This window comes from Fistularia commersonii, chromosome 4 (assembly GCF_037954325.1).
Source record: "Fistularia commersonii isolate RoL2024-O1a breed Wild chromosome 4, RoL_Fcom_v1.0, whole genome shotgun sequence".
NCBI lineage: Eukaryota > Metazoa > Chordata > Actinopteri > Syngnathiformes > Fistulariidae > Fistularia > Fistularia commersonii.
Genome location: NC_141287.1, coordinates 20,140,122 through 20,155,828, shown reverse-complemented (window position 1 = coordinate 20,155,828; position 15,707 = coordinate 20,140,122). Strand labels below are relative to the sequence as shown.

At 42.3% G+C, this 15,707-nt stretch overlaps 1 protein-coding gene across 16 annotated transcripts in view; it reads left to right on the top strand.

Annotated features, from left to right (window-relative positions):
* Window positions 1–15,707, top strand: part of fmnl2a (formin-like 2a) — a 58,197-nt gene that overhangs the window by 12,274 nt on the left and 30,216 nt on the right. For all 16 annotated transcript variants that reach the window (XM_086145888.1, XM_086145889.1, XM_086145892.1 and 13 more), the window contains exons 2-3: window positions 6,273–6,356; window positions 13,118–13,198. In XM_086145888.1, the coding sequence (XP_086002014.1) occupies window positions 6,273–6,356; window positions 13,118–13,198 (165 nt within the window). The remainder of the gene's footprint in view (window positions 1–6,272; window positions 6,357–13,117; window positions 13,199–15,707) is intronic.

The following is a 15,707-nucleotide window of genomic DNA, read 5'->3' as shown; positions in this document are numbered from 1 at the left end:
AGTCCCGTACCTCCAGGATTCTCACCCTCAATCTGCTCGTTTCACTTTTGTTTTCTCAATGGTGAATGGCGGTGACTCACCGTCGCCTTGGACCGACGGGCCGGAGCATCTGCGGATCGCACCAACCGCCAACCCTCTGATTAGTGACCTCCTTGAGACTTTACCTCATCAGACCTTTGCAGAAGAAACCGCAGTAAAACTTGCAAGGCGGCATATTTTTCAACGTGGCAGTGTTTTTTTTTTTTTTTTTTAAAAGGGTTCTCTCTCTCTCGCCGTACAATTTTGCAGCTTACACAGCACGCGCTTTGCGAGAGGCGATCGCGGATGCTCGGCGCATCGCTTGCTTTTGGCAAACGCACCAGGAATACGGCAAAATGCCAATTGCCTTTGGCTGTAAGCCACATGTAGCATAGAGATATCTGTTGTTTCCCCAAGTAGGCTCACTCACTTGTCAGAGATGGTCTCAACATGAATCAAGTCTCAATCAACTCGGTACACAAGACCGAAGAGCCCGGACAGTTTTTGGAGTGTCTGTGTGTATTTTGAGATTAGAAGCTTAGCGGCCCCTGAACCGTCTCTTTTGACGCGCAACGGAAAATGCACCGGTTCTACGAGCCACCTGATTTAAGATTAATGATTACCTCCTTTGTCCTGAGGGAAATCAGTCTTGGATGTTAAGACTTGCACATAGGAAGGTGTACATTCAATAACCAAGTGGTGTGTTTGTGTGAAATCCCGAAACGCTTTCTCCGTGTCGGGATTTCTTAGCGCGCATGGTCCGTGAAAACCGTCTTGTTTAACTTGACGCGACGATTTCCGGGGGTCGTCTTGCTCAACTTTTCCGTCGACTGTTTTTCCCGGTTCCTCAGCAGGCAGTAAGAGGAATGCTTGCACGTTCTCAGACAATGGGTTGCCTTACATCCATATTTGTTACTTCGGACACTTTATAGTTTATTTGTATTCCTTATTCTCCACCCCTTTTTTTTTTTTTAATGTTTATACAATTTTTCCACTGTTGTTTATTATTGTTATATTTTTCGTCTTTCCTTGTGACTTTGGCACAACAATTTCCTTCGGGATAAACAAAGTTATTCTTTTATTTATGCTTTGGTATCAATAGCACAGCGGTGTTTGTCGTCTCCTGTTGTGATCGGTGACCGATTCTGACTCGCCGCCCTATTATCGCCTCAAAAAATCGGTTGGTATCTACAACGTAAGCTGTAGCTTTGCCGATGCCCGGCCTGTAATGCCGATTAACAAATCTTTGAGAGATTTATTGAGTAACAAAGGAGAGCTCTCTCTCTCTCTCTCTCTCCCGTACACTAAGTCCGGGTGTCTTTGCACCTCATTTGCTTTACTTACCTTTTAATCTCCGAGGTATTTCGCGCAACCCGAAAAGGCTGGCCTAAAAGCGGCTGGAAGAATTTATTTTCTGATCTCAGATACAATATCACAACACAAATCTTCCAGCTCGGGTCCCATCTTCAAAATATTTGGAAGGATCCTCTTGCAGTACAGATGTAGGCCAGCTGTCGGAGGAACGAGGTCGGAGTTTGGTTGTGTAAAGAGATACCGAACTGCTGAAACCTCACAACTTCACACAAAGTGGTTTGACATCCAAGTCCCCTCTTTTTCCCCTTGTCATCTTGATTTTATTGCTACAAGGAGGGTGTTTCATATGATTAATTCTCGTGTTTCCAACAATGTTAGCTGAACCTTTGCGCAGTTATCCTCTTGGCATTTGTCGCCAATACAAAGAAAACAGGATCTTTTTGCATAATACTTTTGCACGTGGGTGTCTTGTATTCGGCGCCCGATGAGGTAAATGTCCTTTTTAGATACGCCTTTGGTTCTTCTGTTTTTGCTTTTTGGGGTATAACACCCCCGTACAGGTCACACAAAGATGTCAAGCGGCAGGTGGTGTCGTTCCGTTTCTCTGACGCAGGTTGCGGACGATTTGTTTTATATTTAATTGCTTTTCAGAGTACATCTGTTACTAAATGATCTCAGATTGTAATGTTTTTTTTTCCCCCTGGCATGAGAGCTGATGTTTTCGTCTTGTATCTAGGGTTAGGCAATATGCCTTCAAGCTGATATCATGATTTCATCAAGTATTTAACCAGATTAACAATTACAGATTTCTTTTTTTTTTTTTTCCCCCAGTATGTTTGATTTCCATTTGTTTTTTTTGGACCACAACCCCAGCTTTACCGAATCTGACGGAAACATACATAAGGGCAGTCCATGGGTTCGTGCATTAGACAAAGTATTGACCAACTTCATTGACATGAGCAAGATTCAGTCACTCGGAGGTTCTGCTTGTCTCACGCTGCTGCTGCTGCTGCTGCTGCTGCTGACAACATCTGATTTTCCCGGTTTTTGCAAAACCGAATCCCGACGACCATTTACTGTTGCACTTAATCACGAATCAAATTTAGACGTGCGTCTTTGTCGGGGTGGTCTGGCATCACTTGAGGTACGGCGCCCCATTATCAACACATGCTCACAAACGCGCACATGCACAGAAGTAGCGGGGTTGTAGACGCAGGGTAACCCGACCCCGGCGAGCTGAGTGCCTGTCACAGCTCATTAGCATTTGGATGAAATGAACGCTGCTAGAAGTGGCTCTCTGCTTTACTTGGAGTCTCACCAAGCAGGAAGCCCACCGCTCACTGCACACACACACACACACACACACACACACACACACAGCTACTCAGCCAGCCGGCCTGCAGAAGCACAACACCTACACCAAGCACCTACTTTACGACCACGAGGCCAGAACGTCCCCAGACATAACAGGGCAGACATTTTTTAATGCGACTGTATACCCAGGTGTCGTATTGTGATTTAATGCATTTAGGGAACTGGCACTCGCCCTCGTGATCTGGTTTACCGTCTGACTCACAGTTCCCTTCATTCAGAACAGCAACAATCAGCAGACTGCCGGCATCTGCTGAATACTAATTTAGTTATTCAGTTCCCACTTGTAGGGGAGACTACAAGCAAAATGCTGCACTTAAGGCTGATTTTGCAGCTTCTAAAGCAGCTCATATTCAGAGCATGGACGTGAATTCTTTTCGTACAATGCCCTGGCGAGGAGCAGCTCGAGTGTCTGCTTCATGTGTGTGTGTGTGTGTGTGTGTCGCAAAAGTGAATGGACTGAATCAATGCGGGGGGAAACTTCTGACTTTATCACATAATGGAAATATCAGCTCGCTAAAACGTCGACAAACCGGTGCATTTTTTTATTCTCAACCTCATTTTGACAAATCTGTTTTTTGCATTAGCCTTTCTCTCGTGGCCGTTATGAAATATTTAACAATCTAGCAACGGTTCGTCTGCGAGCGTAGGAGCGCACGCTTTTTCTTTTTACGCCGTTTCATGATCCGAATGCGGGATCGTGTCGCTCGGTAGCCGGGCCGTTCGAGAGAAGCCAGTTTTATATATGTAAAAACAGCAAGTCCAGACTCAGACTGCTGTCTCAGTGTCTGGCCCAGTCCTGATGTTACTCATTCATGGAAAAGGGTCTGGATCCACAGATATTCAACCTCCATCTTCCCCCATGCTCCCCCGGCGTGCAGTGTCGGTAAATCTAGTGGAGGAAACGCGAAGGCTGAGCGCTGAACGCGCGGTGATTGATGATCTCAACCGTCGCATCGGGGAGAGAAAAAGAAAGCCAAGCCGAGTGATGCATCGCGGCTTCGGGTTTTGCCCTTTTCGGCAGCGTTGGAAAACACAAACCGTTTGCTTTTCACAAGCCGCGACCCGGTATTGTGCCGCCGAAAGTTGTGTATTGATTTTTAACAGCAGCGTGCACACCTGCATGTTCTTTACCTGTAAGAAATATGTCTGTAACACATTAACGTGTTGGGCTCTGCTCGCTCCAGCTGCGTGGGGATTATTTGTTTAAAGCTTTTCAAATCTACTGGAGGGCGGGGTTGGATCACACGTGTGGTTGAAACGGCCACATTTTAGACCACGGCTGAGGTGTTTGTACATGAAGCAGATGGCGATGACGGAAAGCAGGGAGAGACGCATTTGGGTGCGATGACGGCGTTATCGGATGCAGAGAGGCAACCCACACTTCGGGTTAGATTCATTCAAGAAAAGTCACAACTGGGTGCTATTTTATGAACTGCAAAAACTCAAAGCAGGAAAATATGTCTTGTGGAAGCAGAAAATTAAATCGTTTGAAACTCTTTTGTTCAGTTTTGGTCTCTTGTCTACATCATTGAGTGCTGAATATGTTGTCACTTTAAAAATCCAACCTCTGACAAATTATTTAAAATTTTTTGTACTTTTGCAGCTTGGGTCTTTAAGTAACGCTATTTCAATGCTCTATGTGTGACCGTATGGCAGCACAGTCATGGACAAAAGTTTTGAGAATGACACAACCATAGAAACATCTGGCAAACACCTACAAACCCTGAAGGGTTTCACAAGACTTTGGGAAAGTTTCATTCTCAAAACTTTCGGCCATGACTGTATTGACAAGTTGACAGAATTTTACTTGAATATAGGATGAGTATTATTGGCATAACTGTTTTGGTAAATCAGTTTTACTATTTTTATATTTTTTTTCTTCTGCAAATATATGTTGATTTTTAGATAATCAAAATTGGCAGTCAACTTGAGTCTATAAAAGGATACTAAAAGCTCAGGTTGATTTTTTTTTTTTAATTTTTTTTTTTATAGCTTTTTTTAAATTTGTTTATATAAATTATTTTTCATTGTTTTTTTTTAATTATTTCTATATTTTGACATTCATTTTTTTAATTTATTTTATGTTTTTTCATTTTGTATTTTTTTTGTTTGACCTTGTTTTGCTGATGTTATGCTGTAGGTACAGTATAACCGTATTGTGACGAATAAAGAGAAATTTATTCCATACCTTCAATTGTTTGCATGCATTTGGTCTCTTATTTGCATTTTATTTTTAAATGGATTCAAGAAACTGTTGACAAAGATGAAGCGAGAAATGCTCAACCGGCTTGAAATGCCACAGCATCCAAGGAAGAAATAATATAGCCTTATATGATACACCTGATTTATTTATAAATGTCTAAAACAGTATAGAATACTTGAATGCTCGCACAAATCTCATTAGTTCCGTAATAAATGCTCGTGAGACGTTCATAAGGCGATAAACCCACAAACACTGACAAGATACAGAAGCAAAAGAATGGACATTAAACTTGTGTGACAATAAAAATATCGGTTGCTGGTTTTGTTGGACTCGGTGTTTATCGGCAGTCCAGATGGAAAACACTGGTTGGTGAGCAGAAGCGGTTTAAGGGCTTCTTTGAACTGCAGAGAGGATAAATCTGTAAGTGAAGGCAGAGAATATTATATTTTTGGATCGTGCAATTGAGAAGTCTAAGAATTTTGGAGATGTGGGGTGTGGCGGTCTAAGGAGACAGGAGCGACGTGTGGGGCAATTATGGAATTGAAAGTAGTTGCATCGCCATGTGTCTTAAAAGGAACACTATAATATAACCAATTTGTTTTTTTTTCTTTTCGGAGCAGTTAAACTTAGCAGCTTGCGCTCGTCGCCTGTTAACACGGAGATGCCGTGAAAGTAAATGATTGGCGACGACAACGTCCGTCCTCGTCGCGCAACATTTGATTTTCCGCGCTCCTGTTTTGCGGCGTTTATCTGCTTCCCTGAACGCAACGCTGTCCGTTTTGGGTTCGGAGTCGAAAAGAATTAGATACGGCACAAAGCACAAGGTCAGCTGTTTCATAGCTGTGGAGACGTGTTGCATGTTCTCCTCTCCGTGGTCTCCTCGTATTTCCTCCGGGGGGGGAAGAAAAGGAAAGCCGTGGTCCGACAGAGGCCGGGATATTTTAACGGGCGTGTTTATTAGTTTGCGACATATCTTCTAAACTTCTGGGCATTATGGAGGTAAATGATTTTCAGACCTCCAAGAGCTCCCACAAGAAAGAAAAGCACCACGTGTGGGTAATAGAAGTCAACTTCAATATACAGTGTTGACTGTGAAACTAATGGAAAGTGAAGATGTTATTAAACAGGACTGCAGATCTGCCCTCTGGTACTTTGGGTATCAACTCAGTTATCAGAACCCGCTCTCGTCCTTTTCTTCCTTTGTATGAGCTTTATTAACATCTTAATTTTTCTTTTTAATTTTTTTTTAATTTTACATTTTTTTTAAAAAAATTTTTTAATTTTTTTTATTTAATTTTTTTTGTAAATTTAGTTTTTGTAAAGTTGAACGTCATCATTTTAAAAAAAAATTCCTCTCTTTCAGAACTCGATGAATCTTCCTCCCGACAAAGCTCGACTGCTGCGTCAGTATGACAACGAGAAGAAGTGGGAACTCATCTGCGATCAGGTGGGCATCCGACCGCCGTCCTCGCGCTCGCGGCCGTTGCACAAGTCACATCTGATGTGCAGCTGTTGCACAACACAGTAGCTGCCAAGAAAAGTTTCCAAAGCAAACACAGAATTAATTAATGTAAACTGGTCTGCGGGATCCATGTGTGGCTTTGCACGAGTGCCCCGGGATATTCCGACCAATAGGAGGCATCAAGTGTCAGACGATGGAAAAAATAGCCCATTAAAACAATTGTCATATATTTCTCCTGGAAATTATTGAGTGTCAAATAGTTTTAAAACTAGCAGCGAATGAGATACAAGTTAAGAATGCCTGAGGCCCCGAGGAAGAAAATCATGGGTAAATCTACATATTTCTTCTTCTTTTCCTTTGAGCTTTTCCCTTCAGGGGTCGCCACAGCGAATCTACCTTCTCCATCTAACCCTATTCTCGGTTTCGTCCTCTCACACCAACTAACTTCATATCTTCTCTCACTACATCTGTAAACCTTCTTTTTGGTCTTCCTCTAAACCTTCTGCCCGGCAGCTCCACTTCCAGCAACCTTCTACCCAGATCTTCATCATGGTTTGGACATGAACAGAGTCAGTCATCGCTTTGTCTCGGCCATACAAGTCTTGCACCCCTGTGACAAATTCTCCTTTTCCTTTGGGCTTTTCCCTTCAGGGTTCTCCACAGCAAATCCACCTTCTCCATCTAACCCTGTTCTCTGTATCCTCCTCTCTCATACCACCTAACTTCATATCCTCTCTCACAACGTCCATAGATCTTCTCTTCGGTCTTCCTCTAGACCTCCAATTCCAGCATCCGTCTACCAATATATTCACTCTCCCTCCTCTGTACATGACCCAACCATCTCAGTCTGGCTTCTCTGACCTTCTCTCCAAAACATCTACCATGTGCCGTCCCTCTGATGGACTCATTTCTGATCCTATCCATCCTGGCCACTCCCAAAGAGAACCTCAACATCTTCATCTCTGCGACCTCCAGCTCTGCCTCCTGTCTTTTCGTCATGGTAACTGTTTCAAGGCCATACAGCATCGCTGTTTTCACTGCTGTCTTGTCCACCTTTCCTTTCATTCCGGCTAATAAAATTCTATATTAAGTTGTAGTCAATGATTCTGTGTCAAAGAAATAGCGAGAGCATCGGCACAAATAACAAAAATAAGATAAGATAAACTTTATTGATCCCCATAGGGGAAATTCCTTTGTCACAGCAGCATAACAGTTACGATGTCAAAAAAGGAAATAAATATGAATATAAATAAGAGTATAAATAGAAAGGCAGAAGACATGAGATAGTGAGACAAAAAAAAACCAACAAACTAATAAATAAACAGCAATGCCCCGGCATTCAGCAGAAAATGCACTTGAAATAAACACATTATTATTATTATTATTATAATTATTGTCCCTGATGATGTTGTTGCTGCTGTCTATTTGTTTGTGGATGTCTTGTTATCTTTGGTCTTCTGTCTCTATTTATATTCACATTTATTTTCCTTTTTTATTTTTTGACATAACTTTTACGCTGCTGTGACAAAGGAATTTTATCTTAAATGACAATGAAAATAAAATTCAAATAAGAAATGACTTTATATCAATAAAAATGAAACAGCAAAATTGCAAGGAATTACAGAACAAGAGCCCTCGCCCCGCCCAGCTGATCATGCAAATCAAAAATTTTACTTCCCGTTTTGATCGATGCATTTTATTTAAACTTGTAATTGTAGCGTATGCTACATGAAGTGTGGCTACCACTGAGCACTTCGCTGTTAATCCACACCTAATCCTGTTTATAAAGTTATCTGTCAGGTCTCTGTGCAGTTTAACCCAGTAAACAATATGCACTTTTTAAAGTGCCCACTAAATAATTGCAGAATGTCTGTTTTATCGCGCGCCATAGCGTTCCCCCCTCATCCAGCCTTTCCGTGTCTTCACTCGCCGCCCCGGCTTCTCTGGTCGAGCGGGTTAAGTGGCGCGGCGGGGAGCGCGCATCAGCCAGCCGGTTAAATAAGTCAGCCTCTTATTGGCATCGGCGCTGCATGTAGAAAATAACAGAGGGTGCACGTTGTGCAGTGAGCTGTGGCCTGAAAGCTCCAGCCAGCACACTCCGTGACGGAGTTTTTCTGCCTGCCTGAGCAGAGGAGAAGGCGGGCAGCGGATCAACACGACCACACTCTGGAGCTGGATTGATATCTGCTGACCCTGAAGGGAGGTGTGCTGCAGAACCAGCAGGCCTGCAAAAGATCGCGGATCCTCCTCGGTCTGGACAGCAGCTTGAAAATCCCTGTCTTTTTTTTTTTCTCTGTTAAAAAAAAAAAAAAAAAAAAAGCATTTCACGTGTTCTCCAACTGCACTGGTGTTTTTTTTTTTTTTTTTGTTTTGTTTTTCATTTTATTGATTTTTTTTTTTTTTTTCTGCAGACATGATTTTTTTTATTTTTTTTTTATTTAAAGGAGGAATTGTTTCTCACATTTAGTGACGACAGTAAGTGCATTTGCTTACTGTATGTAAACAAATAAAAACTGCACTGGGGTTTTATTTAATTTTTTTTTTTTACATTTTAATTGGTTTTTTTTTCCCGCAGACATAATTTCGAATGTGTGAATTTTCCTTTTTTTTATTTAAAGGAGGAAATGTTTCTCACATTTAGTGACGACAGTAAGCACATTCGCTTATTGTATGAAAACAAATAAAAACTGCACTGATGTTTTTTTTTTTTTTTACATTTTATTGATTTTTTTTTTTCTGCAGACATGATTTCGAATGTACGAATTTTCAGAATTTTTCTTTTTTTTTTCTTTAATTCAAAGGAGAAATGTTTCTCACATTTAGTGACGACAGTAAGTGCATTTGCTTACTGTATGTAAACAACTAAAACTGCACTGGGGTTTTATTTTTTTTTTAACATTTTATTGATTTTTTTTTTTCTGCAGACATGATTTCGAATGCGAATTTTCCCTTTCTTTTTTTTATTTAAAGGAGGAAATGTTTCTCACATTTAGTGACGACAGTAGGCGCATTTACCCACTCTAAACAAATAATATTATGTCTGACCTTAAAGTACGCTTAACTATGAACCACCTTTTGATTTGATTTGCACAGCTCTACGTCTCGTACATAAAAAGTGCAAAACATCAGGGCAATGAAGACAGTTTTTTTTTTTTTTCCTTTTTCCCTCCAGCGAGAAGGATGCGCTGTGTTCCGTTTGTTTGTGTGTCAGCGGGATTACGTAAAACAACCATGAGGATTTTCCTGACACTGTTTCTCATTAAAACACCGGGTAGATCCAGAAACACTTTTTCAACTTCTCGCCGTCTAAGAGACTTTCTTTTATATCCCAGGAAACATCTTTCTGAAAAAATATGCACATATTTACGTGTACTGTTTGCAAAAATAGTCAGGTATTTGCATTTGAAACAAAAGCTGGCGTGTTTGCCGCGGCGGAGGTGCCAGGGTTGGAGGCAGAGGAAACTCTGCAGAATCTTTATTCTCAAACAATTGGGACAACGGGGTTTCCCCGCCAAAACCAACTGAGTCACTAAACTGACGAAATGCAGCACAGCAGAACTGAACCGACGCACTGATAAGCCAAAACTGGTCTGACAAACAGAACGGGCGACGGACTGGTGGGTCGCAGCAGAAAAGGCTTTGGTGAACACAATAAAACAGGGTTTAACCAGAAACCTGTGCTGGAAATACACGGTCCAATGGGGAAAATAGTAAGAATAACAACAACTTTATTTATCCTGAAGGAAATTGTTGTGCCAGAGTTACAAGAAAAATATAACAATAATAAATAATAGTAGAAAATTGTATAAACAGTAAAAAAAAAAAAAAAAAATACAAATAAACTATCAAGTGTCTTAAGGTCTTAAGCACAAAAGTAGTGCACAAGAGTGTGAAAAAATATTCTACATGTAGCTGTTATGAAATATTTCACAGTTATGAACATATATACAGATAAATTATTACAATTTACAGTAAGTGGGTGAGTTTTTTTTTTTTTTAAGGTTTAAGATTTAAGATTCCCATCACCGTATCATTGATCTAAGCGTTTTTTTTTTTTTTTTTTTGTGTCATTTATTACAATTTGCTTGTGATATTTTCTGGGGAGAAAAAAAAAAAAAAAAGTCAACCGCTACAAAAGCAATATCCCTATTTTGAATCCTCTGATTTTTATGACTGGACTTCTTATGGAAACTGGTCTACTATCAAAATAGTCTACTATCAAAGTAGCAAAGGTGTCACTTTAAAAAAAAAAAAAAAAAAAAAAAATTTGGTATTTTACTGTGTCAGAGCTTCGGTGAAACTGTGTAACTATGGCAACAGCGACATAGGTTGGCAGAGGGGTGAAGACGGCAGGCACATCTGTCTGCAAACGCAGCCGGGGGGCTTTAAAAAATTAAAGATCCTGAGGAATTTATGAGGATTTCTGAAATATTGACAGCGAAGTTACAACATATGTAAAAGTCAGAAAGTTCCCGAAGCGTCGGACCCGTCGCGCCCGTCGCGCCCGCTCCCTTTGACCGAGAAATAGTTATTATATAACTCAAATATTGTTCCTACACGGATCCATCCACTCTTCTCCAGAGGCATCCAGATATTTTTATGTCTCTTCTTTACTCCGGCTCTCAGAAACGATTTCTTTTCTCTCCCTCTTCTATTCCGCTTGCCCGGCTTCCCTCGACGAACCCGCCGTCTGTCAGAGATCACGCTGGATGATGGTTTTCGTCGTCGTTCCCTGCAGCAAAAGTTCTTTTGTGTATGACATTACATCTTTCCCCACATGCACGCGTAGCGCATTTCCGTTCCTTTGCATGTCACGGGACACCGTTTTTATTATTTCACCGAGCGCGATACGGTTCTCGGCCCGGGTTTAGCCGTCTGTTTACCTGTTGCGGCCCACGGGAGCCGGATCTCTTTCCTGAAACCACGACCATCTTTCCTGTTTCCATGAGAAAGAAAGACTTTCTCTGGCAGTGACGAATGGGAAAACACAGCCTAGCCAGGGGCATTTGACTTTATCTCGGTATTTACTGACAGAGGTCAGGAGATGTGTTTACAATAGCAATGCAGTTTGATAACCTTGTTCAGAGTAGGACATTATTGCCCTGTAATAAGGGAGCTTACAATGCGACGTGGACTGCACAGAGATCCCAGCACACAGGACGGCAAATTAGCATTTTGGGCTGGGTGTGTACTTTACAAGCCTGTATTAAAAGGGAGAAGATCAAACATTTGAAGTGTGCATTTTGTTTTGATATAAATATGAGAAGCTAGTCCTGGAAACCTGCAAGTTTTTTTTCATCCCCCCCCCAACACTTTTTGAGGTGATTCAGTTCAGCCGATCTATTTGTGAGCTGATCATACTCATGATAACTGGAATTAATTAAATATGGATAAAAAAAAATCACAAGGAATTTCTGAAATATGGACTGCGTAGTTACTGCAAGATAACTTGTGACTGAATTTGTCTTGTATTGGTATTATACGTTTTTAAGTAGCTTTGAAATGGAAAGAAAAATCAAAACCAAAAAAAAAAAAGGGGGATATTTATGACTTTCTCCCCTGCATCTCCGCGAGGGGCTTTCGGGAATTGTAGGAAAGGCGTCGTGTTGTCACAGTCAATAAAAAAACAAACCTGGGGTGCAGAGAAACATGCAGTGATTTCGATTTAGAAGCTGATGCAGGGCTTTGCGTAGTATGTACAGTATGTGAAACACCTCGGCGGATAGGAAGATATCAAATACAATAACATCCAAAGTTTGTTGAAGGCCGGTCGGTCGGTCGGTCGGTCGGTCGGTCGGTCGGTCGGTCGGTCGGTCGGGGGTTTCGGCAGATTGCTGAATCGCGGCGCAGGCAGCCGCTGACTTATCACTTCTGGCCTCTGGTTGTGTGCGGTGATAAACGGCTGCAGTGGAGATCCAAATACAGCTTCCCGCTCCTGGTGTCTAATCTGAGTTAGCACTAATCTCCATTGTTTATATTTAGAAGTGAATCGCGAGGGGAGGTGTGAGGACCGGCGTGTTCACACATTGCGAGGTTGTTCATTTGATCTTCGGCGTATCCGGCTCCCCGCGGCCGCGATGCCCTTGAGCAAGGCACCGTTTTTTTTTTTTTTAAACACTTGCTTTCTGCAGTTTCTGAAAGCGAGAGAGGGTTATTTTATGACTCGATAATTAGAATTTAAGTCAATTTGATCTACAGTGCATTATTTAGCATTATGATTTCCATCCAATTGTTTGTCATTTTTCATGTAAAGACATCCCATGAAGAAGAAACGCATTTACGTAATACCGGGCATTTGTGATCTTATTTTTAAATGCCGAAACCTTATTTGACCTCGAGCGGCTTAATGCATCTCGTTGCTCGCAGGCTGAATCCGGAACAGACGCACTCAAAGCCACACCTTCTTGATAGCGGTCCCTCAGGCGGCGTTGCACTTAAAGAGAGAGCTCACCAGAAAAATACTGAACATAGCAAAACACAAAGTCATTATTTTTCATCTGTTGTTATCTAATGTGAATCAGGTCATAGTGAAATATCAAATGAAGCGGTTCCCTTGGAGCTGTTATTTGGGGCGGTTTTATTCCCAGCGTCTTACAGTCACATGACCTTGTGCGCATCTGTTTCTGTTTTTTGTTTTTTTTTGTTTTTAAATCTTTGGTTTTGTTTCCTCTCGCTCTTTCTCACCAGTTTGTGTCCCCCCCCCCCCCCCCCTCCCATCTTTTTTCTCCCCCCTCCCCCGCCAACAGGAACGATTTCAAGTGAAAAACCCCCCTCACACGTACATCCAGAAGCTGAGAAGTTATCTGGACCCGGCAGTCACAAGAAAGGTGAGAACGCTCACTTACACGCTATCCTGTGCCTCCGGCCGGGCCGTTCCACTGCCAAAGTTTTTCCCTCCCCTTTGACCCTCTATCTGTTGTCCAGGATGTTCCTACAGCGTTGGGACGGGTGCACGCGCATAGCTTGGAAACTTCACTTACAAAATAGGCAAAAATGTGGCTCATTGAGAGAGGAAAAAAAAAAAAAAAAAAAAAAGCCAACACCCAGGTTTGAGAAACGTCTGACCACAAAATGATCCTTTCTCAGCGGATCTCCTCCGCAATGGTTGTCGCTGTTTTTGGAGCAACATTAAAAACAGCACAATAAGATCTATGTAGTGGCAGATACTAATAGATGGACCGGTTTCCTTTCAGCATGGCAAGGGGCGGATGAGAAATAGCCGGGTTTTCTTTGCTGCGTGATTTTAAACCGCCTTCCAGGGAGACTGTTCGGTCTTGTAAGGGAACACGGGAGGTTTTTTAAAAAAAAAAAAAAAGAGGTCTGTCAGCCAGATCTCAGTCTGTGCCAAAGCAGAGTCCCTTTCTTGCTTCGGTACCAGCGAGGGAGGGGAAAAGTGCGAGAGCGGGCGCTGTGATAAACAAATTAACCGGCAGACTCGGCCAGAATAACAACAAACCCCGGAATAATTGGACTTTGCTGTGACCGAAGCTCCGTTTTTGTTTTGTTTTTTTTCACATCCCAATAAGAGGGCAGGGTTAGAGGGTTACACCTTGCGTACGCGCACAAACTCGGTGAATTACAAGCCTCCTCTTGCCTAATTTCACCCGGTGTCGGCGCATGGTGTCGTAACCTCCGGTTCAGTGTGTCTCGGTTCAAGATAACGCAGCGCCTGTGTTGCTCCGCGGGGCTAAAGTCGTGGAAGGATTACGTAGCACGTAAAAAATCAGATAAGGACGGGAACTGAAAGCAAAGGGACCCGGGTCGCGGCAGACTAAACAGGGGCCTATCAAGGTTACAGAAGCAGGTTTGTTGACAGCTGCTTCGAATCTGGCTGTGAAAGTCGAGATAAGATTATCCCTCCCTCCTCAAATCCACCGACGGCGCCCAGTCGGAGCTTCGTCGGGGGGCCTTCCCTGCCGATTTTCACGCCGAAGGCCTCGATTCCCGTTCCCGATTCGTCTCGTTCCTCCCCGAAGCACCTGCAGCGGCGCGCCGGTAAAAGAAACGCAGTCGTGTTTTGAAAAACGTCCGTCCTTATTGCACGGCGAGCGAGCGCAGCTTTCCCGACATCTGTTTACGCTGTTTGAGCTTGGAATAACCGACGCTCACATTTTCAATAACACGCGACTCACAATATCCGCTCAGATAACAAAGGCATCAGCAGATATCAGACTTGCATCGCATTTATTTCAATATATGAAAGAGGCCCGGATTCTGATTCCACATGTTCCTACTTGTTGTTCCTGCTTAAACGTTGGTGATGCATATCCGCAATGCGAGAGACGGGGGGGAGAATCGGATATTGTGTCATCGCAGCGGAGCGGCGCTGACGCCGCATGTGTGTTTTTCCTGTGTGTTTGCGCAGTGCCTGGGTGTGAGAAGCCGAGGAGTGTGTTTGTTCCAGGAAGACTGTGGCATTTTGAGAAAATATTTATTCGCTCCCTTTTGGCGGAGTGGCATGGGGAAATTGATAACACCCCTCCCCCATATCTTTGAAATGCAGATATATTCTGTGGCTGCAGGTGTCAATATGCAAACAATAAGAACCGTGGCGCGGCCAACAAAGCGGGGCAAAACAAATTCCCGATAACACACACACACACACACACACACACACACCTGAGACCCAGCGAGGTGGAGCAGGTGACAGACTGATCACGTAACGGCGCACAGGTGATTAAACAAGGATGAGGAAGGGACGAGATGAGAGGAACGCAAAATAAAACAGAAGGAAACCGTAAACTCACGTCTGAAGCTGAGAACTTATAGAACACATTTGAAGCGCAAATTTAAGCTAAATTAAATTTTTTTTTTCAATTTTTATTACTGTGTTCATTTATGTGTTACTTACAATGGAATCCCAATATCATGTCATAATTAATTAATTCATTTATACCGCATATCATACACCTACTGCAGTTTGAAGGGGGTGCCGAAGCTAGTCCCCCGTGTGTGTGTGTGTGTGTGTATATGTATATGTATGTGTATATATATATATATATATATATATATGTATGCATGTGTATAGATGTGTGTGTGTATGTGTATTTTTCCATGAATTTGCGATAGATTATAACATTACTACTGGATTAGAAGAGATGATGAGTAGTGATAAAATAAAATGCGAGTATTTTCTGCTGTTTATAGTTTGATATGTTAACAGCCAAACTGTTCTCATGTCTTTTTATGGCATTTATCATGACTGAAGGACTTTGTGAGACAAATCCTGCTTCTTGTTTTTAATCTACAGTTGTGTTTGGGGCCTTCATTAGCATGAAGCAGCCTTTGGGAAACAAGTGCAAGCCTTTGATTTATTAGTTTGTTTTCCTTGTTAAC